This window comes from Sebastes fasciatus, chromosome 3 (genome assembly GCF_043250625.1).
Source record: "Sebastes fasciatus isolate fSebFas1 chromosome 3, fSebFas1.pri, whole genome shotgun sequence".
In the NCBI taxonomy this organism is placed as follows: Eukaryota; Metazoa; Chordata; class Actinopteri; order Perciformes; family Sebastidae; genus Sebastes; species Sebastes fasciatus.
The window spans coordinates 35,832,406-35,860,253 of record NC_133797.1 but is presented as its reverse complement, the minus strand read 5'-3'; the positions used below and the strand labels follow the sequence as shown (position 1 = coordinate 35,860,253).

At 38.8% G+C, this 27,848-nt stretch overlaps 1 protein-coding gene across 2 annotated transcripts; it reads right to left on the bottom strand.

The window, feature by feature from the left end:
* LOC141764935 (voltage-dependent calcium channel gamma-5 subunit-like) lies at positions 1-27,241 on the bottom strand. 2 transcript variants are annotated; one of them, XM_074630636.1, is made up of 6 exons: positions 26,056-27,241; positions 10,654-10,895; positions 5,052-5,138; positions 3,762-3,902; positions 3,290-3,435; positions 1-1,993 (listed from the first exon to the last, which is right to left on the bottom strand). In XM_074630636.1, the coding sequence occupies exons 2-6, from the start codon at positions 10,847-10,849 to the stop codon at positions 1,727-1,729; spliced, it is 837 nt and encodes a 278-aa protein (XP_074486737.1). In that variant the 5' UTR covers positions 10,850-10,895; positions 26,056-27,241; the 3' UTR covers positions 1-1,726. The 2 variants fall into 2 exon arrangements, with proteins under 2 accessions (XP_074486737.1, XP_074486738.1); XM_074630637.1 differs by having other exon boundaries at positions 10,703-10,895.
* Positions 27,242-27,848: the final 607 nt, after the last annotated feature.

Sequence of the window (27,848 nt, the reverse complement as noted above, 5' to 3'; positions counted from 1 at the left end):
TATTTTACTTTATGCAAAAAAAAATCTCATTTAGCAGTGTTTCCTTCAGCACATCTTACATTCATAATGGATCCATACCAGAATAATCTTTAATACCACCTGACTCTCCATTCACATTCTCCATCAAAACCACACAAATTCTCTCCTTTGGCCTCCTGTTTTTATTTAAATGTATACTAAAAAAATGTTTTTATAACTAATCTGATCAACACAAACAGTGTTGCCCCTGTACTGTTTGTTTTCTTTTTAAACTTTGGTTAAATATACGTTTTAAGAAGACCATTGTATACAGGAATCTGAGAATATAAAAAGGTTTATTTATCTGTAGTGTTTGAAACACTGATGTAAAGCAGTCCTGTATTGCTGTAAAGCATTTTTGTTTTGTTTTGGCTGTTTCCTTTACTTTACAAGAATACACAATAATACACTCAAAGTTTATATAACCATTAATATATTCAGAATTAGGCCTTTAAAAAAGACTATAACGCAAACCTTTCCTTTGGTGTCACTACTTAAAACTGCTGAAAGGGACTGATGAATACAAGCTTCCAAATGAAGAATTTTACACGGTGTTATTCAACCACATATAATGTATGTAAATACATAAAAAGCGACGCCTTCCACCCTTCAGTTACTTTAAAAGTTTCGGAAAACACCTGTAGCTACATAACAATGAATGGCTCCTATGCAAATGACCTAAAGGAGGAAAATAAGTACTTCTGGCTGTTAACTGAAAGTCAGTGTGAAACAAATCACCTAGTAACCCTAGTCAAACAGAGGCTGTTTATAAAACGGCATGTCAATTGAAATGATCTATTTGAATGGTTGAAATTCACATTCATCATGTGCATCATAAGCTGAGCTCTAGCATGTGACTTCACATGAACGTGTCTGAAACAGCTGCGATGTGTCTGAGAACAGCATAATACAACAAACTAACTGAGGAGTGACAGCTGAGAATACGAGTGAAACTTGCTTGTGCACACTATACTGAAACAACCAGTGCACATGTGCACTTTCTAGAAGAAAAGAGCTTCAACAATTTGATTTGAACCATATCATAAATCAAACGTCTGCACAATTTGTGCAATGATCTTATGATCAAATGGAGGAAATGTTTCTTGAACGACCGTCTAAGATGAATTATTTCCCTGCACTCTCTGGCTGAAAGCACGTGCTGCAGTGTTGTGAGAACCTGCAGACTCTGCATCCATTGCACATAGTTGCCTATCCATCTCTAAACGCTGCAGATGTGCAGTGTGTAATCCTGTCAGAAAGCTCTCAGGATTGTGGCAGTACTACAAGCAAATAGTAAACTTGCTCACTGCAGGTTGAGGCTACTCAAATTACTCCTTTCATACGACTTCACCCTACCTTTGCTAGTTCAGCAGGTTGCAAGTCACCTATCACTACAAAATAGAGGAAAAAGCAGATAAAACCTGATCAAACTATTTCCTCCCACTCTCTCCTTGAAACTAGACTGAGCTGAGAATTAAGTGAACTGGCTAACCCTCAACTTACGTTTTGCTCCCCACAGAAGCAAAAAGTGTAGCAAATAAAAGAAATCGGCAGTAGGGAGGGTAGAGAGAATCAGGTCACAGTCAGGACACCTGAAGAGGGGAGCCATTCAAGCTGGATAATATCAAATTATCGGACAATTTTACTCCAAAATCCAGATCGATAAAAATGCCCCCTTTGGTGCTCACACAACGATTCATCCTCTGCCTCAGCAAGGCGAGGAGGACATTTGTTCATACTCGGGACACTTGAGGAGAGCAGGGTAGTTGGAGGAGTTCATCTGGACGGAGGCCTCAGAAAGGGTGGAGGAGGCACTGCGACCACGTCCGTTGGTCCAGGCGTCTGGATGGAGGAACTGGCCGGAGTAGTCGGAGCAGTTGCTGAGGCGAGGCCGGTAGAAGCCCTGATGGGGCCGGTACATTTCCTCCGCTGTGTAGCGCTTCATGAACAGGTACACTGACATGACACCTGCCGCCTGGGGGAGGGAGACACAAAGTTTACTTTGTAAAACACATTCTTTTCACAGACACGTGTAAAACTTCAGGTCACCAGCATTTTCCACAATTGAAATTAATCATTTCATGAATTGCATAAAATAAATAATTGCAGATTAGAGAACTATGTACTTATTTAATGATTAATAATTTTCCCCTTTAAACATCAGCAAAAATCAACCCCCTAAAGTGAACACTTGAATCATGGCTCAGGTAAATTGTGTTTATGCCGGCGTGCATGTGTGTATGTGCTGTATCGTTTTGGAGAGGTTTTTTTTCTTTATCCCTGTTCTTAAAAGCTTTTGTAATGTTGAGAAACAAGCAAGAGTAGGCTAAGTTTAAAAAATGATCCAACCGAAAACCGTGTGATGCATTGATGCATTACAGACTATATTTCTCACTCAAAGACGGCTGATTTTAGGCGTCTTTAGCTCCTAATTTAAGGATAAATAAGAACATCTGTTGAATACCTAAAGTGTTCTGTAAATCATGAAGCAACAGATGAGATGTAAACCAGCAAGTGAGCAAAAGCAAATTGATAATACAAAACATGAACTTTCACAGACAACATAGGAATAAAATACTAAAGGCACCTCGACAGACACGTTTTAATTAAAGGAACAGTGTGTAACATTTAGGGGGATCTATTTGCAGAAATGGAATATAATATTAATAAGTATGTTTTCTTTAGTTCTTTAGTGTATAATTACCTGAAAATAAGAACCATTGTGTTTTCGTTACCTTAGAATGAGCCGTTTAGATCTACATAGGGCGCGGGTGCTCTTGACGGAGCCGACCGCCATGTTTCTACAGTAGCCCAGAACGGATAAACCAAACACTGTTTACTTTTCCTGCTCGGGCCGGAGTCGATAGCGTTACTCGTTCCGGAGTTAACCCCCCTTACTCCACTCAGCTGCCGGGAAACAAGACACGGGAAACCTTGGTTGGTCTTGAGGAGCTGCAGCACCGTAACTCCGTAGTTTTCCTACACGCTTGGAACACGGGAGAGGTTTAAATTGGTTGAAATCTGCAACCTCACCACTAGATGTTGCTAAATCCTAAACACTGTTCCTTTAAATTCTTCAAGCCTGGACTCTTATTTGAGAAAATCTGTCTCAATGTTATATACATCCGGGTATCAAGCAGAAACAGACCCATGGCTTACATGTTTTCTTTAGTTAAGAAAGATTTAGAGGACTAGTTTTGATGCATGCTTGTGAAACCCAGCTATGCAAGATACAAGGTTATGTTATCCACACTTGTTTTAGTGAAGTTACCTCAGTGAGCAGGAAGGAGATGGCAGCAAACGCAAATGACCAGCCATACTTGTAGGTGAAGTAGGCATCATTAGTTTTGGTTCTGTTCAACATTTCATCATTAATGTTGGAGATGTACAACACCAGACCGACCACCAGAGACAGACCTGAGGGAGGCAGAGAGAGAGAAACAAAGACAGAAAAACTCTAATGACTATGAATAGAAAGGGAGATTGAATTTACAGAAACATATCGATAGTATATGTTTGGCATCACTGTTGTTGCCATAAACTATTACAGATTTGACTAGAACAATAACAGTATACTTCACTGTGCTCTGTTCTTAAACCTCAGTGGCACAGAATAGCCTCAAACCATCTCTCTAACATGACAACTATGGTTCTTAAAAATCCCTTTGCCCTTCATTTCCGCACAAGTTCGCTTTCTCACACATACGTAAGTGCTTGTTGATTTATTGATTTGAAACAAGTACCTGACAGGATGAAGAAGATTCCAGAAACAAAGGCCAGGATGGTGCGATGGGGTCGGATGTGGCCGATGTTACTGAGCACAAAACCAATGAACATGAAGAAGAGGCTGACCAGAGGGAAGGGCGTGGCAGAGCGGATCATCTCTGGAAGAAGACAAGAAAAACTCATCAGTTTGTTTTGGGACTGAATAAACTTTCAGTGAATTTGATTTGAGGTGTGCTGATTATTGTAACTATTTTGTTATAATGCAAAGTTTTCTCTTATGAAGTTTTCCACTGAGGCTGGTCTTAGCAGCAGCTCATGGGTTGAGGACATAGTTCCTTATTTCTATCAAGATGAAGCTGGACCTCCCTACTGTGAGCAAATGGTACAGTATCTCCCAGAAGAAAAGCGAGTCTTTGATGTTTCTTTCCAGACCCCCATTGTGTTCTCCATTACACAAAATGTTACCCCATCCAGCTAAGTGGACCAGATGTTCAAGGCCATAACCTTAATGAAACTGGTTATTTAATTAGTTGGGGAAAGTTTTGATTGTGTGGAAAACTTGCCAATCTACCGTAGATATCAAACACCACATGAACTCTTAATAGAATGAAAAGTGAAAGTGAGTCTTTTTGGATTCATGTTGTCTGATAAAGAGTTACAACCAATACATATAAGATGTTAACTCAATTTTACCAGTGCGCCTGAAAATATACTTTTTTTTCAACACTTTTCATTTTGCTTTTAACAATTGAAACTTGCAAAACAACTCTCCACATGAGAGGTCATACAAAGTACAATAATTATAATTATACATTGGTAATAAACAATCTGTCATATAACGTAAATTTACAGTTCACAGAAGAGTGTCCCTTACTAACAGTCTTACTGACAGAAAAAATAAATAATTTCCTAAGTGAACATCATGCTGCATTGAAGAGGACTTGAAACTAGTGATTGAGACCATAAACTCATGTTTACAATGTTTACTGAGGTAATAAATCAAGTGAGAAGTAGGCTCATTTTCTCATAGACTTCTATACAATCAGACTTCTTTTTGCAACCAGAGGAGTCGCCCCCTGCTGGCTGTTAGAAAGAATGCAAGTTTAAGGCACTTCAGCATTGGCTTCACTTTTCAGACCCCAGAGGTTGCCCACCGGTGGAGCTCTGTTTGTGCCAACCACTGTGTACCTAGTTGCCATTTTGGTTCATAGCAAAACATTTCAAACTAAACACTGATGAACTGAACAGTTTCACCAAACTGAAGCACAGGTAGGTCATATGGTAGTGGAGTGTGAACAGCTACTTACTCAGGACACTAACAGTGGACTCAGAGGTCAACTGGACGCTAGTGGGCATCACATACTCTATGGTAAAACACCGGCCTTTCTCTTCACCTGGAACAAAGGACAGGGAACGAAACATTTCAATAACATTTCACATAAATCTTGAGCACTTTGCACACCTGTTAATTCACCCACTGTGACAAACAAAAGGCAAACACAGAAGCATGTACAATACACTGGCAGAATATAGACGTCATATACTTTGCATGATGATAATACCTATCCTGGCAAAATGTTATGACTGTACACCACAAAAGTCACGTTTTCAGTTACTACACAGGATTCATTTTCATGTGCAGGCATGAGTAAACTTTGTGCGATACAATTTCAGCTTATTTCCTCTGTGAAGCTGTTGAATTCCTTAAAAACAGCCTCAAAATGCAAGTGAACATGGAATCAACGGATTGTTTCGTACTATACACATTTTCTGCTGTCAGTATTTTGTGCGAGGAACACCCAGCGTTAGATTTTAGCACCTTTCCCTTTATCACTTTGACAACTACAGTACAAAGTCTAGCACCAAAACACACTGACACACATACACACACTCTTGCAACTGATGTCTTTCTCAACACCTCATTAACCCCACACACCATGAGGTGTTGCATTAGGTGAGATTTTGTGGTTCAGCATATGTTATTACACATGATGCGTGTTATATGTTGATAATGCATACTAGAATAATGCATACTGAGGGTTCGGTTCAGGTCAGACCTAAAATATAACTATATACACTAAACCTTAAATACTACTATTAAGCATTATAATGGGGCATTGATTACAGTACATACAGTACTAATGCTGTATACTGGTACAGGCCTGATGGCGGTGTCTGGCTGTGATAGAATATATATAGAGTAAAATATGTAACTGTTGCCAATTTGTCAAGTTCTGGAGGATCTTGGTTGATTTAAGAAGACTTGAAGAGAGTTTGGTCAGTTTTGATTTATTAAGCAGTTGTTATTTGATTGTTTAAGGGTGTGATTGTCAAGTGCTTTTCAAATTGTAACCCTGTTCCTGGTACAATTAGCACTCCTTACAGTAATATTCAAGGTTTCTCACTGTGTTTTATACTGGAGGCTGGCCACCTCGCCTGAAAGACCTTCCTCACTCTCTGTAAATAGCACAAAAGGTAATGCAGTTGCATTGAATAAAACATTGACCTTTAGGGAAAAGAGCAGAGGGACTGTTTCACACAGTAAATATATATTTAATGAGTGTGGCTATTGTTTGTTTAAGCCATCACTTAGTAACTATAAATCAATCATGAGATAAGATAGGTCGAAATCTGGGTGGTTCACCACATCGGCTAAACAACGTCCTGTCAGAAACCCTGAAAATTAAATCAAGAGATGCTCTGAATGCATCATGATGAATGTAGATGAATGAGGACTGAAAGAGTAGAAATAAAACATCCATCAGGGAGTGCGTAACAGAGATGTACAGCCTGTCAATTATCTCCCCCAGTCTTGCGTTTTATTTCACTTTTGCTTTTGGCATTAAGTCAGCATCTAATGTCACTAGATGGAAACCCTCACAGTTCCAACCAGCCATTATGTCGTGTAATGGAAGGTCTCTCTGGTTCCCCGGGGTTTCCCTCCCTCGGGTTATTAAAACATCACTTAAAGGTGTGGAAGGCTTATTAGCAGTCACGCTTGTTGAGCTTTCGGTTGTAGCACAACTGTAAAGCTGATGTTTTTTCATTATTATTTTCCTCTAAAGAATGACAACTGTAATTCTTAGTCCAGTCAAATGTAACTGCAACAGAGGGAAATAATGACTATTACAGATAATATTGATTATGCTTCATGTAGCAAACTTAATGTCTCATTTTCAGTAAGTCAGTCTTGAAGGACTCCAGTAAAACTGCTATTGCAAACTTGCAATAAAAAAACATTTATAGTGAAATAGATGATGATGCATTTAAATTTAGAGAAAATAAAGTTAATACAAGACAAATTAATTAATTAATAAAAGAAAGGAGGGTAAGTTCTACAAAATATGGTCGCCTTTTATAAATTACTTTAATTGCCAGACCAGAAACATTAACAAATATGTATACCATTTGATTATAGAAACAGAATTCAGACAGACACTCTGCAGATTTATTATTCATTTATTTTAATTTTAATTTTAAATATTTTTAATATTATTATTTATTTTATTTAATCATTACTTTTTTTTCTGTTGGTAAGACTGTTGGTAAGGCAATACACTCTTCTGTGAACTGTAAATGTGTATAATATGACAGATTGTTTATGAGCAATGTATAATTATAATTCTTCTTCTTTGTATGACCTCTCACGTGGAGAGTTGTAATTTGTGTTGAAAAAAATATATATAGTGAAATAGATGAAAATACATTCAGATTTATGCACATGTGATTTCAATAATGCTGTCAGGCAGCTACTGCAAAGCTAGAGGAATTATGCTTAGAAAAATGACAAAGAAGAAATACTTTAATTTCCAAGAATGGTATAGGTAATGCTAAAAATAAAAAAAACAAGCTGATTTCAACTTATTTACTCTCATATGCCATGGCTACTCTCACAACTAGTCCTGCTACAAGCCTTGTAGTCTACATATACATAAGCAGCCCAGTGCCCTATATTGAACATGATTTACAACAGTCACGTAATGACAGACAGTCAGTGCTGCCTGTAGAGATCCTCTACATGAACCGCTAACAGACAAACAAACACCCAATGAACTCAAGCCAACGTCGATACCAACTAAAACACCGTGCAACCTTGTTCACGTTCTCTAGCATAACAACACACTGTGGTAGTGTGCAGTAATTGTTTCTGGGTCAAATCAGAGCAGTTAAGTGGGCAATAAGGCCACTCAATCGCCCCGAAAACACACGCTGGACCATTAGTCCACTTATACTGCAGCGATGGGCCTGCTACGTGGTGGAAGGAAAACATCTGGGGCCTAATCACAACTGGATTGCCTGACTGAATGATTAACCCTGAAACAGGACAGAGCAGGTCAGTTGTGGAAACGGGGGTTAATGGAACAATTCAACACTTCATTTAACAGGTCTGCAAATTTCATGTTAAATAGGTGATAATTAGCAAGTAACCTATTAGAAATTTCTTTGGAATTACTGCCAAATAACCCCAATATTTAAATAAAAATGTATCAAAAATTACTTTATTATAAACATTATTTAATAACTATATGCTAAAATAGCATATGATGGTTAAAATAAGGCCCTTAGGCTTGAGAAGCGGCTGTGCGCTGCTCTTCATCGGAGGTGGAAAACCAAAACTAATAGAAGACACTTCTGATCAGACACAAATCTCACCATTGTGTGACTTATTATCTACACAAATGTATCCTGGTAGCTGATGTAATGAATCAGGGAGTTTTTTTTAAGACATTTCAAATAAGTTGTTTGCTAATTATTATCTATTTATCAGCAGACATGGAAATAAAGCATATCAATTAACTTCTCTATTCTTTTCCTTGTAATGTATTAAATAAATTACCAGCTATTGGGAAATAGCGGAATATAATTATTAAATAATGTTTATAATAAAGCAATCTTCAATACATTTTTAGGTAAATATTGGGGTAATTTGGCAGTAATTCCAAAGAAATTTCAAATAGGTTACTTGCTAATTATCACCTAATTACCATGAAATTTGCGGACCTGTAAAATTAAGTGTTACCCAATTTAACAGTAAACTGAATAATATTACAGGATAAATTAGGCATATTTGCAAAACAAAAGCTTTTTTCCATTTATCACGTCCAACTTTTTAAAAGGCAAAACAAACATTAAAAATATAATTGTTTGTAATAAATGAGAACAGACAGCATGTACAGTCAAATCCAACAAGAGTAAGACAGCATGTTGATTCAGTTAACTGTTTCCATCGCCACAGGGTGCAGAGGGTAAGAGCAAAAGTTGATACCTGGTTTACTCTGGGGCAACACGTGTCTGGAGGGTTGTGTCTTTAAGAAAAGAATAAAATCTAACAGTTAGGGTTTCTTTTCCAATCAAGACCTCCACGCATGCCTCTGTGACGTCGGAGCTGGGGAGGAACAACATTTTGAAAGGCAAAAAAAGGAGTTAAATCATGCACTGTGGAAAGCTTTCCTAGCTGTATCTAAAACTTGTTTTTGAGATGCAGGTCAAAAAGAAGGAAAAAGAGAAAGCAGTCAATCAATCCAAGGTGCCTTTGGCACCACAGAACAGAAGTCAGCCACTGGGTAAGTCAGGAGGAAAGACATCTAAGAAAAAACTGGAATACAAATATACTTGACACTTTCGAGGATGCACCTGAGAATCAGAATAGAGTGTTGAAATGAAACATGAAAGGAAATGTACCGGTCCTACCGCTGCACAGAGGTTAAGGCAAAGTTAAAAGATTCATGCTCAAGTGTTCACTAAGCAACAGCCAGTCTTCTATACTTGCAGCCATCTAGTGGTTAAAGAGTAGGAAAGAAAGAGGAAAGAAACACACGTGACTGTGCATGTGCAACGCAAATTACATTGAAAACTAGACATTGAGGCCCAGATTCACCAAAGCTTTGTGCAGGACAGACCTGTCATGGTTAATGTTAATCTAAACTATATATACACTACACAATATCTTTCCATTAGGGCTGTCAAAGTAACGAGACAATAACGCAAATTTGTTTTAACGCCACTAATTTCTTTAACGCAATCAATCTTTCTGAGGTTGTAGCGGGCTCAGTTTAAAAGCTAGAGTGAAGATACTGGTATCATATGAAACTAAACCTAAACTAAACCAAAGGAATCCAGTGGTACCAACCATGTCATGCTAGCTTGCGAAGGAGGTTAAATAACGCTCCAAACGTGCGCTAAATTTTGGCGAAGAAAAACTGTCAAAGGGGTCCCTTGACCTCTGTCCTCAAGATAATTTATGTGAATGAAAATAGGTTCTATGGGTACCCACGAGTCTCCCCTTTACAGACATGCCCACTTCATGATAATCACATGCAGTTTGGGGCAAGTCACAGTCAAGTCAGCACACTGACAGCTGTTGTTGCCTGTTGGGCTGCAGTTTGCCATGTTATGATCTGAGCATTTTTTTCATGCTAAATGCAGTACCTGTGAGGGTTTCTGGACAATATTTGTCATTGTTTTGTGTTGTTAATTGATTTACAATAATAAATATATACATACATACATTTGCATAAAGTAAGCATATTTTCCCACTCCCATGTTGAGTATTAAATACCTGACAAATCTCCCTTTAAGGATTTTACATGCAATGTTTTCATGCAGAATGGCTAGCTTATCTTGCAAGAATTATGTTATCCATAAGTGTGTTTGGTTTGTTTGTGCCAGAAATTCCTTTCCATACATTTCTTAGTGACAAACTGATATGTGCAATCTTTCCTTGCACAAGAATCTTGGAGAATCTGGACCTTCATTTTGTATTTTGTCCTTCGATGAGATCCTGTGTTTGTGTTTGGAACTAAATGGCAAGGCTGATTGTGGAGCTTACGTCATCAGAAATCTTATAGTGTGCATCTAAAATGTTTTTAAATACTTCATCTTTATGTTTCAGACTTCAGACTGACTCACCAGCCAAGAAGCAAACCCTCCAGAGGCCAGAGTGGAGGGACATGCGTACCTCGGTGCTCTGGTTGAGGGGAAGGATGACGCCCTCCTCCAGGTAGAGCCAGTAGTCGGTGCTCACGGCGATCCCCAACAGTCCCAGGGCGCAAACAGCGAACACGCTGCTCACCAAAGTCAGCGCCTTCCTGCCACATAGGCTCATACCACAGCCTCAACAGGAGGGGGGGCGCCGCCGGCAGAAAGGGGAGCTGGGAGAGAGAAAGAAAGAAAAGCATCTTCACCAAGTTCCCCAAAGTAAAGGGGGAGCAAGTTATCACAAAACATCAAACCGTCCCTGAGGAAAGAGCATGGAGGAAATACATGAAAAAAACATTCAGGAAAACAACCATTTCAAAAAAAATTGTTTGATCTTTGCTTTTGAGGACACTGCTTGTACATGCCGTCCCCTAAAATAAAGGCAAAAAGAAAGAAATTGACTCCACTGAGTTACACTTTTCTTTAAAAAACTGTGAAACTGTCATCTAATATCTGAAAAACAATATAACTTATTGATAATGATTAATGCATTGGGGGTTGCTGGGTGGTGGGACAGTCTGGGTAAAGTTCTGAGCTTTATTATTTCATATTAATTCAAGTTTATAATGGATATCTCCCACAGCTGACTCTAGTCAGAGATGAGTTGGAAATGAATGGAAAGTAATAACTGGGAATATAATAATAGATCGCCTTAACAAAGGACTTTCTTCCTCTTAGCTGAAAAAGAAATCTGGGAAAGATCCCCTCTCCTCCAAATCTCTCATTAGAATTTGAATAGCCACATTGTGCAGGGCCGAAGGCTTAGTGGGACATGTTTTAGGAAAAAACATTATGTAAAGTTTCTCATTTGACTGCCCTCCCGCTGCCTGCAGCCAAGAATACTGCCGTATAACTCATAACTCTGATAATAATGCTCAAAAGAGAATTGTAAGACTGCTTTTCCCACACTTTCTGTTATAATCACACACAACTCCGATCTCATACGAATCCACTTCCGCTCCGTTACATCCAGCGATGCAGAAGCAGCGTTGCAGATGGTGTACAGTATGTGTCAGCGTATGAATGTGTTGCGCTCATCACACAAAGCGATGGATCTGTTCGTGTGCTATACTGATGCCCACATTTGCCGGAAGCTGGAGTGCTGGGGGAGCTTGGCATAGGATACGTGTCGAAAGGAATTGATTTTACATAATGAGTTCTCAGTGGGTTGCCATATTGAGCACCCACTGGGAGGCTGGAAAGATGGAGTGAATATGTCAAAAGGATTCTGAAGTTTTTATGAGATTCATGCCATTTTTTTTTTCTTCCCATGTATCACGACTGGATGTAAAGCCTCAGTAATAGAGCGGGGAGATCTCCACACATCTGTCAGCTTGCTGTGTAGAACCAGTGTCTAAAAAGACAGAACAGTTAGATGTAGAAGGGATGAGGTGTGGCACTTATGCTTATAAATAGAGCTTTTAAGAAGACGCAGTCACTAATGTTTCAACGCATTACATGCTTTCAGCAGAGAGGAGACACTGGTAGTAAAGATGTTTATAATTCCTGCATCTCATACACTATAACTGCATCTCTTACTGTACATTAAACCATGCAAATATATACTCTATAAAAACAATGGGATATCATACAAACAAGACAAATGAATCACCTAATTTTATCCATATGGTTAAATTGTGTTCAATGTATATATTCTCTGCTGGCACTCTAGACCTCATCTCGCTAATGGATGTAAAGCCAGTTGCCCCACTTCTTAGATACAAAGGGTAATAAATCCTGTTTTTCTCAATGCAACACACACTATTAATACGATTTGTATGCTCTACACATGCACACAGCCTGTTCTGTTATTTATTTATTTTTTATCTTTTATCCATTTCTTTTCTTCCTATGCAGGTGTTTATGTGTTTTGTCCCTGTTATGTAAAACCCTTGTTTCAGAAGTTTGAATTTAAAAAATTGGAAAACCTTTTCTTGCTTCACATGTGAAGATATAATCTAGGTGCACACAGGCACGATCAGGCATGCTTTAAACCTGCAGTAGGCAGGATATTTTTGGCATCATTGGGCTGCGCCCGTTACGGGAAGCTTTGGCCAATCACAGGTCATTTCAGAGAGAGAGAGAGCATTCCTATTGGCTGTTCATTCAACGGCGGCAGCTGTTGATCGCTCGCGAACTCCGATCAAACGGTCAAACTAGGCAGTGCTGATCAAATATGAATCAATATTCTGTTACTGTAATGCCTATTTCTCTCCTCAAATGTTTTCAGAAACATCTTGTAGTGTACCGTTTAGCTGTAAAATGCACAGAGGGGCATAATTTTTTTGCAGATTACCTGTCTCATGCACTACTGTCAGGATATAGTGACATTAAATCATATTTGCTCCAATTCTTCCCACTGCTGCTTTCAGTTATTAATACTCATCTTATTCAGATAACCTGGGAATAACATCTCTTGGCTGTGTGACTGTAGTCATAAATCATGCATGGTCTGGATAAAGGCTATTGTCATGCTCAGGTAGCTTAGAAACGTAATTTAACAAGGTTAAAGGAAGGTTAAATATGCCTTGGTCTGTTCATATACCCGTTTAAATTCATGTGATTATCAATTTCAAACAAAGGAAATGGAAGTGTAAAAAAAAGAAACACAAACTCTAATCTTGACTATTTCTAGCTATAAATAAGTGTCTCTTGAGACTGGACTGATGGTGATTGGAAGCAGTTATGCATGTCTAAGCAATCAAAGAGTTCACTAAAGCACAAAGGACTCAGATTAATGAGAAAGGAAATTAAACTTCAGCTATTTTTTTACCAGTGGTGCAATCAGTGGCCATTCATTTATAATGTCCATGGCTCTATTTTCAGTCATTTAGCATCAAGCTACAACTTGAGGACGAGACGCAGGCTCGCCACCTTTTTTACATCACTGCGCTCGCCCAGAGGGCTGTTTTTAGTTGTACAGCACAAAAAGCACAGTGAAGTGTTGATTGCACCTAAATATGGGCTTCCACAAACAGGGTATCATTACTGAAGGAGAACGAAGAGGAGCTATTTAGGCTGGTGGTACCTTTCAAGCACCTATAATAGACATGGCTTTTGTTATGATATTGACTATGCTTATAAATAGCCACACTGATCATCCTTGTTATTTATGTAACACTGCGATTTGATTTGAGTTATTTTGTTGTGACATACAGCTGATATTCTGTGACAAATACTGATTATTGTTGCCAAAAGGTTTCGACACACTATTCACATGGTTAAAGAAAGAACGGGTCATGACAGAATGAAACCTGAGAAATAAAAGCGACACACATACCCAACTATACCACTTGCAAAAAAATTAGGACACTACACAGACTGAGATTTTACCCAGACAGGTAGAAATAAATCAAAACCAGATTTTCCCTGTATATCTAAATCTATAGCAGCCCGACACATAGTGTTCAGCCAGAGAAGTTGGTCTATTTTGAGAACAATGCGCCACGCTAACAAGGAGCTCCTGAAGGACCGTTTCACAATAAAAGCAATCCAGTGAAGATAATGACTTTTACCTTGAAGTATGTACAGGCATTGCTGAGTTATGGTCCCCTAGGTAGCTTAGTTTAGTTTCACTAACACCAGAAATCCACATTTGAACATTTGCTTATTTTTCAGCAACACAAGCAAACTGCTTAGAAAAAGAGCTAGAGGCACTTGTTGCAGTTTGAGTGAAATATACTATTAACCAAAGTGTAATTTATTTCAGCAGTAAATTGTTAATAAATATCTTTCAGGAACTTTTTTTGTTGCTGTTTTGTAAGCAAGCAAAAGGGTTTTGAATTTGATGCGAACGGCGACTGGAGAGGAGTGAGGAGTCAGCAGACGATGATGGTATAAAACAGTCAATAAAAATAGTTTTTTCAAAATGTGTGAATCACCACAACCACGAGAGGTTCTTGAGCACACAGTCATAAATGAGTACAAAGAATATTTGATCGATGGGTCCAGGAGTAAGATTAGCCGTGGACGGACAGGCAGATACACGCTTATGCCTGGCGGAGATAATGAGAGATAAAAATAAGACTTACTTTCCATGAAGACACAAAACAGGCAGGTGAAGTTTCAGGATGAGACGCCCCACCGTCAGACTACACACAGAGATACACACACAGTGTCATCGTATTCAATCCTTCATGAATACTAATAATTCTACTCATTCTTCTGGTCTCTAAGGGATTATAAATGGTGACTGATCTCGGTTGAGAAAAAAGGTGTTATTTTTTTATTATTATTGAGAAATGTTTCTCATTAGATGTTCAAAGCCGCTGTGCTTTGTGGTCCCTCTCTGCCTGCAGAGGGATACACAAAACATCCTCTCTCCTACAAAGACGTCAGCATTTCCTTTAAACCCGTTTGAACCTCCTCCCTAAACAAAAACTATATTAATCAAGTTAAAACTTCAAAACTATTCTTATGGATCTCTACAGAAGACCTATAATATCCAAAATGTAAAAATGTAAAAAAAAAAAAAAGGATTTGACTAAAAGGAAATGTTCAACCATTAATATGATACTGAAAAAAGCCACTAGGGGTCCAGAGGCCATGCTGGCATCAAGTAACTGCTATAGTAAAGGGCACGTCATCACCAAAAGTAGGGCATTCCTCTTCTGTCTACTTTGTTAACATTCACCTAACCTCCTGTCAACCTTAATTTAATACAGATCACTGCCAAAAATACCACATTTTCAGAGTACAATTGGAAATCCAGTGGCCAGGCAAAGAGTAACACAGATGTCTCCACTGTTGTAGAATACTATACATTGAAACACAGACCTCCAGGACGAATCAGATCTGTGATCGGTTAAAAGAAGGCAGAGCATAAACTCATGTTACAATGTTTACTGAGGTAATAAATCAAGAGAGAAGTAGGCTCATTTTCTCATAGACTTCTTTCTATACAATCAGACTTCTTTTTGCAACCAGAGGAGTCGCCCCCTGCTGGCTATTAGAAAGAATGCAAGTGTAAGGCACTTCAGCATTGGCGTCACTTTTCAGACCCGGAGGTTGCCCACTGACGCGGCAGTAGTCTTTTAAGACATACCAACTATATAACACAGCAATGCTCCAAACGATTCTGAATTTACTGATCTTTCTTTGTCATTGATGGTTAAACAATTGCAAAGATAAATGCTTTATCACAAACTGGTGGGACAAAAGTTTTAACAGATGAATGGCTGCGGTAAACACTAAGGACAACATGATGATTCATTTTTTCCCTCACCGTCGTCTAACTTAATAAAATTAGTTAGTTTAAATATAAAAAGCTGAATTAGCTGAATATGGCCTGTGACTGTGATATAAAGCACATAATGTCATCATTGTATGATATCTTACGAAAAGTTATTTCTCATTTTTTGTGCGTTCTCCTACGAATGTCCAGCAACACGAGTGATCAGTGTTTCTGCAATGCAGAACCTGTTGTTTAGGTGACAAAACTACTTGGTTAGGTTTAGTAAAAGATCATTGTTTGAGTTAAAATATGTATGTTTTTTTACATGAAATAACAATGATTGTTGTTACGTAACTTACGTTGGTGGCGTTTATTAAGTATGTAAGTTATGTAATAAAAGGTAAAATAAGTTAACGTTGACTTTTGGTTTAGTGCGTCACAAACAGTGGTCTTCTGGGGGAAAGTCCTGCACTTGTTTGACCCGTCCATCCACCCTCGCCTCCTCCCGACACGGACTTTGTCACTCTTTACTGCATACGTCACCTCACTTCCTTAGCAGCAGCCCTGCACATCCTGCATCACGATTACGTGGGTCATATATGAATTACAGTGCATTACTTTTCATAGGTTAAGTATGAACAGTGGATGAGAACAGCAAAACAACTGACACCATAATTTAAGTTTGTCTCCGTCAAGGGTTTGTCAGTGTCGCAGCTCTGTTTGGCATGCTTATTGACCCAGCTACTGTGGCTGTAAGAGCGTGGCTGTGAGTGCAGTCCCTCTGTTGCTTCTGCTGTAGACAGGCGACTAACACTGTGGGAGCTAGTTGCTGTGGGTTGATGTTGTTAAGGCTGGCTGGAGGAGCCCGAGGACAATAGCAGTCCAAGAGAGGAGACATGTCATCAAGCCACGGACACAGCGGGGTGAAGCTGGCAGCCCCGCCATCATCAGCCTGCTGAGATCTGCTTGTACAGTTTAAGCAGACGAACTAAAAGGAAAACACAACACATACCTACAGTATACACATCATGCATACTCTCTTACACCTTCTCAAATCACCTGTTTTCAGCATCTCTCCTCTGACAGACGGTACAGAGGCCTGTACTACGAAGCGAGTTCAACATATCTTCTCGTTATCTGGCTTAACTAACCCTAACAAATGTGATCCCACTAAACGGTCCTACGACGGTGGTTATCAAATCGGTAAATCAACTCAGGGTTTCTCAATCTGGCTATGAGCGCGTTCACATAAACGAGGTGGTTTCTGCAGCACGTGACCAATCACAAACATGGACAAGTCTACAGACTTGCAGGCAGACAAGCAAAGCAGCACATTTTACAAAGCAAGAGCAAACTACATTAGACAAATATGAATAAGTTAAACACATAATTAACACAGTTGAAGCTGCCAAATGCAGGGAAGACAGCTGGCGAAAGAAAAAATTACCGATATGTGAATGCATAAATTAACAGACTTATTAATTTAACGGAATACTCAAAAGTCAGATATAGTCATCTAGATGGGGCAGTGATATATAAACAGCTTTCAGAAGTGTAAAGGATGAATAAATTACACTTCATTATGGCCTTTGACAAAGTTGTGGCGTGTATGACTATTTCAGCCTTCTTTCAGATGCGCCCCCGTCTCCAGCGGGGTGAAACGGACTTGAGAGCAAGTAAAAAAATAAATATAAAAACATAATTCAAAGCGGTAAGCCCCCACAGCATACAGCCAGCTCTCCTTCCTGCATTTGTCAGTTTAAACTGTGTTGTTTTTAGCCTGGATTATGACTTAAACATCTTCGTATTTGTGTAATATTATCATACGATCTGCACAGCGAGCTCTGATTGGTCAGTAGGCGGTGCTTTCATACGAGTTGATGCTCCGGAGCAGGTTATGTGTTCAGCGTAAGTTACCACGGCGTTCTACCCCGGTAAGAAGTGATCCACCGTCGTAGGACTGAAAACCCTGAAGGGTTAACCCTGAAGTTACCTCGCTAATCGCAAATCCTGCTTTGTAGTACAGACCTCAGGTCACAAGTAGGCAGGACAGAACGTCTTAACCTTCCACAAAGCCATGCAGGTGATAAATACACAGAAGTCAGCCTATTATTGTAATTGTATGTGGAGTGGTGTACTCTGTACTGAGATAAAATTCACCAGCCTAGCCGTGTGGTAATAAAGAACCTTGAAAACATCATCATACATTAGAGCCTCTACAGCCACTCTCTGTAGTCTTCACTTAATGCATCTGGAGTATTACAGAAGGAGTGTGTCACCGGTCATAACGGTAGTACAAATAATGCTAGATCTTTCTGTATTTTGACTGTTCAAAATGTTCTCCAGTGTTAAAAGCAAAGCTAGATAAAATAAATGACAGGCCGGTGATTTTACAACCATTATTTCCAAAGCAATAGTGGCATTACGAATACAAGTGTGACTTCTTAACTGTTTTGTACAACAATCATAGTTGCAAAAGTATCACCTGTTGTCTTGCTATTCTCACTCTTAGGAAAACAATTACGACAAGGACAACATATTTTTCTAAGTCATAAATTGTAAATATTGCAGTTCATTGTATAGAAATGAGCCTTCACAAGCCTCACTTCCTGTCAAGCTAATCTTAAAGAGCCATTCCACCATTATCATTGTTACCACTACGTCTATGTTGAATTTTATGTTTTTGAAGAAGGAAAACCGGTTGAATATTTTAAAGGCTCTAAACCAGGGGTCAGCGACATTTACTATCAAAATAACACAACCTATTAAGTCTAATGCAGTGAAGTGCAAATGAGAGGCAGGACACTGAAGAAACATATTAGGAGGTTTGGCTGGAAGCTCCTGCTGGCTTTTCAGCAAATGCAGTATGCTTGTTCTGGAAATGTCTTTCAATTACTTTTGTTGTTGTTTGTTAATTTCTCGCTGCAGATCAAGCGTACCGGTAAGCCATCAGCGTTGGCGTGAAAGCAAACAAATCTGTCCACACACTATTAAATTCTCTATTTTCTTCCGAGACGTTTCTTTTATTGGATTTGGAATCCATCGCTAGCTTTGCGGGGGAAACTGAACACTAGCCACCGCTATTGAGGTTCGGCAAAATTTCAGGATAAAGGAGTCGGGCCGTAGACGTACATATGGTATGATGCACATTTTAGTTGACATTTTTTTTAAATTCGGTTTATAGGCTACACATTTTTACAATTGGAGAATGTAAGAATCACTTTAGACCTGCAACAATGATTAATGAAATTATAATGTTAAAAAATTATTAATTTAGTTATTCATTTCCATAAGTTTTTGTCCAAGCCAAAGACACTGGAGAAGGGTTAAAGAGCGGCAGGTTGCTGACCCCTGGTCTAAACCCAATAATGGCTTATAAAAATGACTACGATACAGTAATCCTGCAATACGCAGTGTTAAAGCAGCAGTGGGTAGAATTGGAGCAAATATGAGCAAAAGGTCACTATATCCTGATAGTAGTGCATGAGACAGGTAATCTGAAAAAAAACATGTGCCTCTGTGTCCTCCGGTGCTCCTAATATCATCTGCAAGATTTCACAGAATGAAGGAAAACAAGCAGTAAGACCTGATCTGAGGTCTGCTGTCCATCTGCTGTCTATGAGAGCCACGAGTCGATCACTCGCAAACTCAGATCAAATGGTCAAACTAGGCAGCGCTGATCAAATGTGAATCAATATTTTGTTACTGTAATGCCTATTTCTCTCCTTAAACGTTTTCAGAATCATCTTGTAGTGGACTTTTTAGCTGTAAAATGAGAAAGTTTGTGATCCGGCAGCCATGTTGAGATCTTTTGGGTAAATACCAAGCACCGCCCACCAGCCGGAGCACAGCCAATAGGAATGCTCTCTCTCTGAAATGACCTGTGATTGGCTAAAGTCTCCCATCACAGGCTAGATTTTTTTTGAAAGCCTGAAAACAGAGCCATGAGGAGGTGTAGAAGTCTAGTTTTCTCTCAGAACACTTGAATTACAATATGCGGAAAGGTTATTATGGAATTTTTACCCAATGATGCCAAAAAATTGTTGCCTACTGAAGCTTTAACAGAGGCTACACGTCCCTTTTCTAGCATATTAAACTAGCACACATGGTAAATATTTAATGGATTATATGTTTACTAGAGACAGTATTTGTTTTGTCAAATACACAAACATAATATTACATGTCCAAATAAAATACACAACAACTGAACAATCGTGCAGTTGGACAGAGTATGTTGAACCTTTGCATTAACACAGTAGCAGAGCTACTGACGGTATGTTCCTCATTTTGAAGGACTCAATCTGAACATAGCAGCCATTGTTGTTTTGTCTGGTGAAACCCTGACTGTGTGAGTTATCACTATATCACAAAGGATATTTTTTTCCCATATGCCCTCATATATCAGCCATTGTGTTTGAACTGCGCTGGCCTCCAGAAGGGAGCCAGCAAGCAAGAATGATTTCTCATTGGTCTAATTCTGGAGATGCCTCAGCCCTCCCTTGAAGGCATGCCTACCAAAAACGAGAAAACACAAATCTCTGCTCTCAACCAGACGACTTACAACGCATCATCTGGCAAACAGCAGAGAGCGGTGGTGGAAGTGGTGGTGGTGCGAGCTGTCAAGACAGAGAACGAAGTGGAAATTTCCGTGTCACATTCTCACCTCTTCTCCGCCGCGAAATCACGAGATTGAGGGCACAAAAATCAGTCAACTGGCTGTTAAATGTTGCAACACATTTGCATAGAAGCAGTTGAACCAGCTGACCCCCGATGTAGGGGAGTGTTCTCTTCTCTTGCCCTCAAGACTGTAGAGCAGACTGCATTAAAACGCCGTACATCTGTAATGTCAGATCATCTTAATTTGATGGGACAGCTCTGGATATAGCCCAAGCCTTTCATGCTGTTCTAAAGGCAGTTCCCTTATGTCTTTTAGCAAATGGTTTTGGCTTTGAGCTGTCATCCCCTGTGTATTCCTTCATGCAGTATCATGATCACAAAGTGTACGAATAGCTTGTAAGTCAGCTTGTTTTTTACATTTTAATATCTTTGATAAGTAATAGTAAAGATGAAACGTGGAAGGCTGAACAGAGGCTTATATCTTCACTGGAAAACTTTGTGTACATAAGGGACAATTATCCTGAACTGCTTCATTCCACGTAGACATATTGGTAACAAAAGATGACAGACGGGTCCATTTAATCTAATAAAACACAAGTGAATGGCACAGTAGTGATCTCTAAAAGGGTTGACACTCCAAAGACTCAAAAAAACAAAAAAAACAGTGACCCACAGCACTAACATCCATTTTCCTGTGTTTGTTGTGGGAACAAGTCTCCCATTTCTAAGTGCTCGACTTGGCCCTGTCACCAGGCAACACTATACAGAGAGGCCTCCGAATTAGTCGAGCATGAATGGACTGATGAGCGAGTCCCAAAACAAGGCTTCCTATTTGGCAGTGCATGTTACGTGCTGGAGCGGGGATACAGAGGAAAACGGAGAGAAAAATACTGAGGCAGAAATACATCAGAGAAGATTACAGAACAAAATATACACAGGACACATGACATGCAGTCATGGAAGGTTTGAATATGTGACCGTGTGTAGGGCTGCACAATTATGGCCAAAATGACTGTCACGATTATTTTGATCAATATTGATATCACGATTATTTATCATGATTATTCATTGATTTTAGCGACAACATTTTTATTGCACTTTCACATTAAAATAAACAGATGGCTGCTTTCATTTCCGTGCTGTGCCACATTCCTGCTAATGTACAAATTAGGGCTGCACAATGTTGGAAAAAAACTGATATTGCAATATTTTTTTCTGCTATATATCTGAAAAAAGTACAGGAATATTCACCCTACCCTTTTGTTAGCTGCATTTTTAAAGTTAAATGCTTCAATCTGGTGCACTTTGAGAGGAAAATCAGCAACAATAAGAGCTGGATAAACAATTTCATGCTCTTAATTTAATCATAAACACATTGTTTGTATCGATAATATCTATACCTGAAAGTGAAGCCAAAACATCTGGATCACCGGCTGGTGGCTGGATGTTAGTTTAAGAAGTGCTTGATTTGATATGCAGCAGCATTTTCTATGAGAATAACACATATTTTAAACGTCAATATTGGAGGCGATCATGTGTCAAAATTGTGATTGCGATTAATATTGGATTAATTGTGCAGCTCTAATGGTGTGTATGTCTATGCTCTAATAGTTACATACATGCTATTCTGTACAGCTATATCAGTGTGAAATTCCTGTAGGACTTACAGGGTCTCTGTGCAGCCACTTGTTACCAATCTAAATTAAAACTAAAAAAGTGGATCGCTGTCACACTTTTAAAGTGTTTGAAAACTGAGCACCTCTCTCGGCTGCGATCACCAGAGAGCACCGTGTTTACTTTATGAAGATATTCCCATCAGGATGTTCCTTTGAGTCGGAGTGGTGTGATCACTGAACCCAGCGAGGTACAGCCAAGAGAGTGGGCTGAGGCTACAGGGAACGCTGATTTACTGTGCTTAACTAATATGTTTTATTGTTCAGCATGCTTCATATGAATATTACTGAGAGAAGTTAAGAAAGGGTTAAGAAAGGAAAATAAAAAGAGTACCCATTAGTAATATCGCTAAGCCGTTCTTCTTTTTAATGAATACATATTCTCTTCACATCTTCATGACATAAGCTAAACAGAAACAACAGCAATTTACAGTTTTACCAACCAAACATAATCATTCTTATCTTACATTATAGCCATTAAGTTACATTAAACAAGCTGCTTTTCATAGCTGGCTAATTAACTACATAACACCAACTGACCTATACAGTAATTAGTACAATAGTACAGTATATGCATAGTGTATAATGAGCAAGCTCATGTTTATCAAAATGTGTATGAGACATTTCTATTAATGATGGCCTACAGCTGTGTTTTTCTTGTCAACAGGAGTGACAAATTGGTAAACTGTGAACGGTGGTGTTGCTGAGTTAACAAGGCACAGGGAGGGTGGAGGGAAGATGGAGGAAGACTGTAGGATTTTAATGACAGGATGAATGGACGGGACTGTAAAGACATCTGTAACGCAGTCTCTGGAAGCTTGAACCTTCGCCCCATTATGACTGTATGCCTGTAAAGCTGCAGAAAGACTCGCACACTAGAGATGAAAAATACAAACATTCACTGACTGGCAGCCGGGGGTTGAATATGGTGTAAATCAGTATTATGTTTGACAACATGGATAAGATTCTGCATAAAGATGAAGGTAATGCCTGCAACATCAGTCAAATATTAACCAAAACAGCAGGTTTACATGTAGGTTAACAGACTTTCAATTAAATCCTCTTTAAACCTTTTTGTTTTTTGAAAACTGGATAAAAGTCTTTTGCAAGAAATAGGATGTATAGCGTGGCTAATCAAATGAAACTTTTGAAAGATTGAATTGAAAATACATAAAATGTTACACAAAGCAGGGCTGAACAATTAATCAAATATTAATCGTGATCATGATTTTGGCTTCCCACAAATACTGTAAATGAACATGAACACCTGCGATATTGATGTTTAAAATTCTCATAGAAAACTGCATATCAAATCAAGCACTTCCTAAACTAACAGCGAGCCACCAGCCGGTGATCCAGATGTTTTGGCTTCACTTTTGGGTATAGATATTATCTATACAACCAATGTGTTTATGATTGAATTGAGAGCATAAAATTGTTTATCTAGCCTCTTAATGTTGCTAATTTTTCTCTCAAAGTGCACCAGATTGATGCATTTAACTTTTAAATGTAGCTATAGTAAAAGGGTAGGGTGAATATTCCTGTAGTTTTTCATATTGCAGAAAAAAACAATATTGCAATGTCAGTTTTTTCCAACATCGTGCCACCCTGATTTGCACATTAGCAGGAATGTAGCATAGCATGGAAGTGAAATCTGTTTATTTTAATGTGAAAGTACAGTAATAAAAATATGTTGTCGCTAAAATCAATGAATAATCGTGATCTTAATATTGATCAAAATAATCATGATTAGCATTTTGGCCATAATAGTGCAGCCTTAACACAAAGTGTAATTTCTCCATCTTTGAGTCATAGTCTGAACTAGGGCTGGGCAATATGACGATATATATCGTCAAAACAATATAAAAATGTCTACTGTATATATTCTTTCAATATTTGTTTTCTATCATGATATAGGCTAAGCCAATATTTACTCTTTTTTTCTCTCTATAATTTCACTTAAAATTGTGATCATTTTGCACTCAAGTTCTTCAACTGAGAAAATAGTCAGTGCTTTTCATTCGTCAAATATGTAATTCACACAGGAGTACACAAAAACAGGCTTTACCATGTGATTACTTAAAATAGACTATATATTTATTGAACCGAGATATGAAATGACCCACATGGTGATAGAAGATTTTGGCCATATCGCAGAGCCCTAGTCTGAACTAATGGATGGATGGATGGATGGATGGATAGATAGATAGATAGATGGATAGATCCCCTTGATATTGATTTTTAAAAAATGAAGTAAACTGGAATTAAAGCTATATCTCTACTGCAATATAAAGTCCAGATAACATGGACAACCTTTTCCATCAATGTCTGTCTCACTGCAACAAGTAAACAACAACTCTCATCCGGAGAGGTTGTGAGCTGCCGGCCTATAAAATAATCCCTGGCTGCAGCCCACACCATCTCTGTCTAAATGTGTGGTAGAACAGCATTTGTTTGGCTGACACCACTGAGGAGTGGATGTCAGCCAAGTAGGCCTGTGGGCTATACCCTTTTGTTTGCCATTGTTTACTTTCAGATAACTTTTTGTAATGATGCTGCAGTGGTAAATGGAAAGAAAAAGTGATAAAACTAGTCAGATTATAAAGTATGCAGCCTCCAGAATAAACATTAAATCTCAAAAAAGCATCAATCATACATGCCGATTATGAATAATACAATAAATGTAGGTGACTACTCTCCCTTCGCCAGCAGTTTTCAGATCCTTTCAAACTATAATCCATAATAGTAGTTATTGGTCAGTTAGTAGTATCAGTGTGTGTTTGTTGGCTGTAATCTGAGCCAGCTGTTTGTTTAATGTTTGGCTGGAGCTCAGATCTCTGTCCGTGGTGCTGAAACACTCACAGTCAGTCAATAATGATCCTATAGTCCATTGAGCGTGTTGTTACACAAGAATGTATAGTGGGAGCCACTAAACCCTGTCACCCTAAAACCTCAAGTTCTGTCCATATGGGTGTTTTTCTCAGTATTGCCACTGTTGCTTTCGCATTATTACATTAAGTAATTTAATTCTCAACAGCTTTTTTTTTTCTTTCAAATTTCTCATATTTTCTTCACATTTTCTTCAATTTTCTCATATTTTTTCACATTTTCCTCAACACTCATGTGATTTTGTTGACTATTCAATTAGTTGATTTAATCGACAGATCTGTAAAAGAGAGTTTCTCCACAAAGAATCACACTTTACATCTTGTGTTTAACAGAGATGTGCTCATAAGCTTCTTGGAAATAAGTCATTCAACATGAAAAAAAAAGCATAAAAAAAATGGCTAATGGACTAAAGAAATCTTAGTCGACTACGACCAAAACGACTGGTTAGTCGACTAATCGACTAAGAGGAGAATCAAAGCAAACAAGAAACAATAAAACAAATACTTGAATGAAAACATACTAAATGAAGCAAATTTCTTAATCAACTATAGTTTATAGAAGTATATCCTATGTTTAGATGACAAAAACATAACCAAAAAAACAAATATTCCATTTCCTCTCATCCTAAAAACGGGTGTCACCACTTTTTCCTTCTTTCTTTAGTGCATTATATCTCCATCATCATGTATCCCATCATGTGTGTACTACCAGTTAACTCCAGTCTTCACATAGAAATGTGGGTAAAGTGAATTAATGGAAGTTAGTACAAGCTTCCACTCTGATTATGAGTGCAATGCCATATTTACTATTTAAGTGTGCAAACAAGCCTCAGTTTAACTGGCATAAAGCAAAAATATCCGAAGCATGAAAACAAACAATCCTGTGGTATCTGAGAAACAATCTGTGTTTCTCTGCGCAAAATGTCGACTACTATGACAAAAAACGCACTCAAGAAAATCACAAATGAAAACATGTATTTACCTTCACGAAGAAGACTCGGTGCGTAAAAGCGCTGTTCTCTCTCTTCCTTTATTTCTTTCTCCTCTTTGTTTCTCCACGTTCACTCAGTCCGTGTTGTCTCCGGTTTTGCGCGCGATAAGCCTGCGTGTGGTGGAAGGGACTCGTGCGCACCAAACACAACCTCACCACTTCTTTCCAAAGCCAGCACTGACAGCTGGGCACGTGGTGCAACAACTCCGCTCTCCACCTCTCTTCTTCTCTTCAGGTGTGCAGGAGACAGTGCAGGAGAGCTGCTTGCATGTGATGTGAATGAGTTTATGGTTCCAACCAGATACAACTCGGACGTTTCCTGCAGATTTAGTAAGATTGTGCGCTGAAAATGCCCAAATTCACATGTTTCCTGAAATGCACAACATGTATTTTACGCATGAAACTCCGCTCTCCACCTCTCTCTTCTTCTCTTCAGGTGTGCAGCAGTGCAGGAGAGCTGCGTGCATATGATGTGATGTGGTTGTTTAACAAGTCTTTAGTTTATGGTTCCAACCAAATACAACTCGGACGTTTCCTGCAGATTTAGTAAGATCGTGGGCTGAAAATGTCCAAATTCAAATGTTTCCTGAAATGCACAACATGTATTTTACCTGTGAAAATGCGCACAAGAAGTCTTTTTTTCCAAGTGTTGGAATACAGTAAAGGTGCTGTCTTTGCAATGCAGTCAACAACAGTCCAGGAACTTTCTTAACATCAATATATAGAACAAAGGATATGCATGTGATGTGGTGATTTAACAACAGTCTGAGTTCCAACCAAATACAACTCGGACGTTTTCTGAAGATGTTGGATTTAGTAAGATTGTGCGCTGAAAATGCCCAATTTCAACATGTATTTTGTGCGCACAAGAAGTCTTTTTCCAAGTGTTGGAATACAGTAATGGTGCTGTCATTGCACTGCAGTCTGACTGTGACATGAAACATCCTCACTAAACGCTCCTCATGGTGCATGTTGGCTATGAACAAGGTTTGATTAGGAGCCAGGTGAAGCTGCCAGCTCCTGGTAAGGCGAGCAATTAAAAAAACCCTGTTGATCAGGATGTGAGCCAGCAGTTCTTCTTTGGAGAACCAAAATGAGCACAACAGTTCAGGAACTTGGTTCAGAGCTCTGCTTTCTTATCAATATATTGAACAAAGGATATTTAAAGGAGGGATTCCCAGCCCCCACAGACAAAAGGTGAAATGAACCAAACAATAGCTTTAAATACTCCCTGGTCAAAACTACATTGCTAATAGCAGGGGGGAAATTAAGCAGACAATTATAGCTATTAAGAATGTGAGTAACATCCATCTGTCTTTCTACTGAGGCATTAAGATGCACAATATCTTTACAACATCCTATTCAAGCTAGAGTTAATTCTTCTATGGCTGGTAAGAAATGAAATACAAAAATAAACCCCATTCGTTGCTCCCCCATCCCAAGATCCCACTTGGTACAGTCCACATTGCCAACACCTGGTGGAGAAAGGGGCATTCAGGTGCTGGTGTTCATTAGAGCACCATCCTCAACCAGCAACCTCCAAGAGAAAAATGGCTATGCTCCAAATCACATCTTTTTACTTTTAGTTCATACTGCAGTTGCTCTTACAAAGTCTGTACTGTTGCATGCAGTATGCACACAATTGGGGCATGCTACTTAGTCATACCATTGCGCTCTGAACTTTGACCCTGTTGCTCATAGATCTGCTGTGCAGACGATTGTGGGTCATAACCAGAAAAGCATGCTGGCTTGCATACTGCAATATGCGACCAGATGCAGCAGGA

Excerpts from the sequence above, each read along its gene's own strand:
- LOC141764935 (XM_074630636.1), bottom strand. The coding sequence starts at position 10,849 with ATGAGCCTATGTGGCAGGAAGGCGCTGACTTTGGTGAGCAGCGTGTTC. Across the intron at positions 5,139-10,653 it reads GAGGGTTTGCTTCTTGGCTG|GTGAAGAGAAAGGCCGGTGT; the intron begins GTGAGTCAGTCT and ends CCTTTGTTCCAG. Across the intron at positions 3,436-3,761 it reads AATCTTCTTCATCCTGTCAG|GTCTGTCTCTGGTGGTCGGT; the intron begins GTACTTGTTTCA and ends TGCCTCCCTCAG.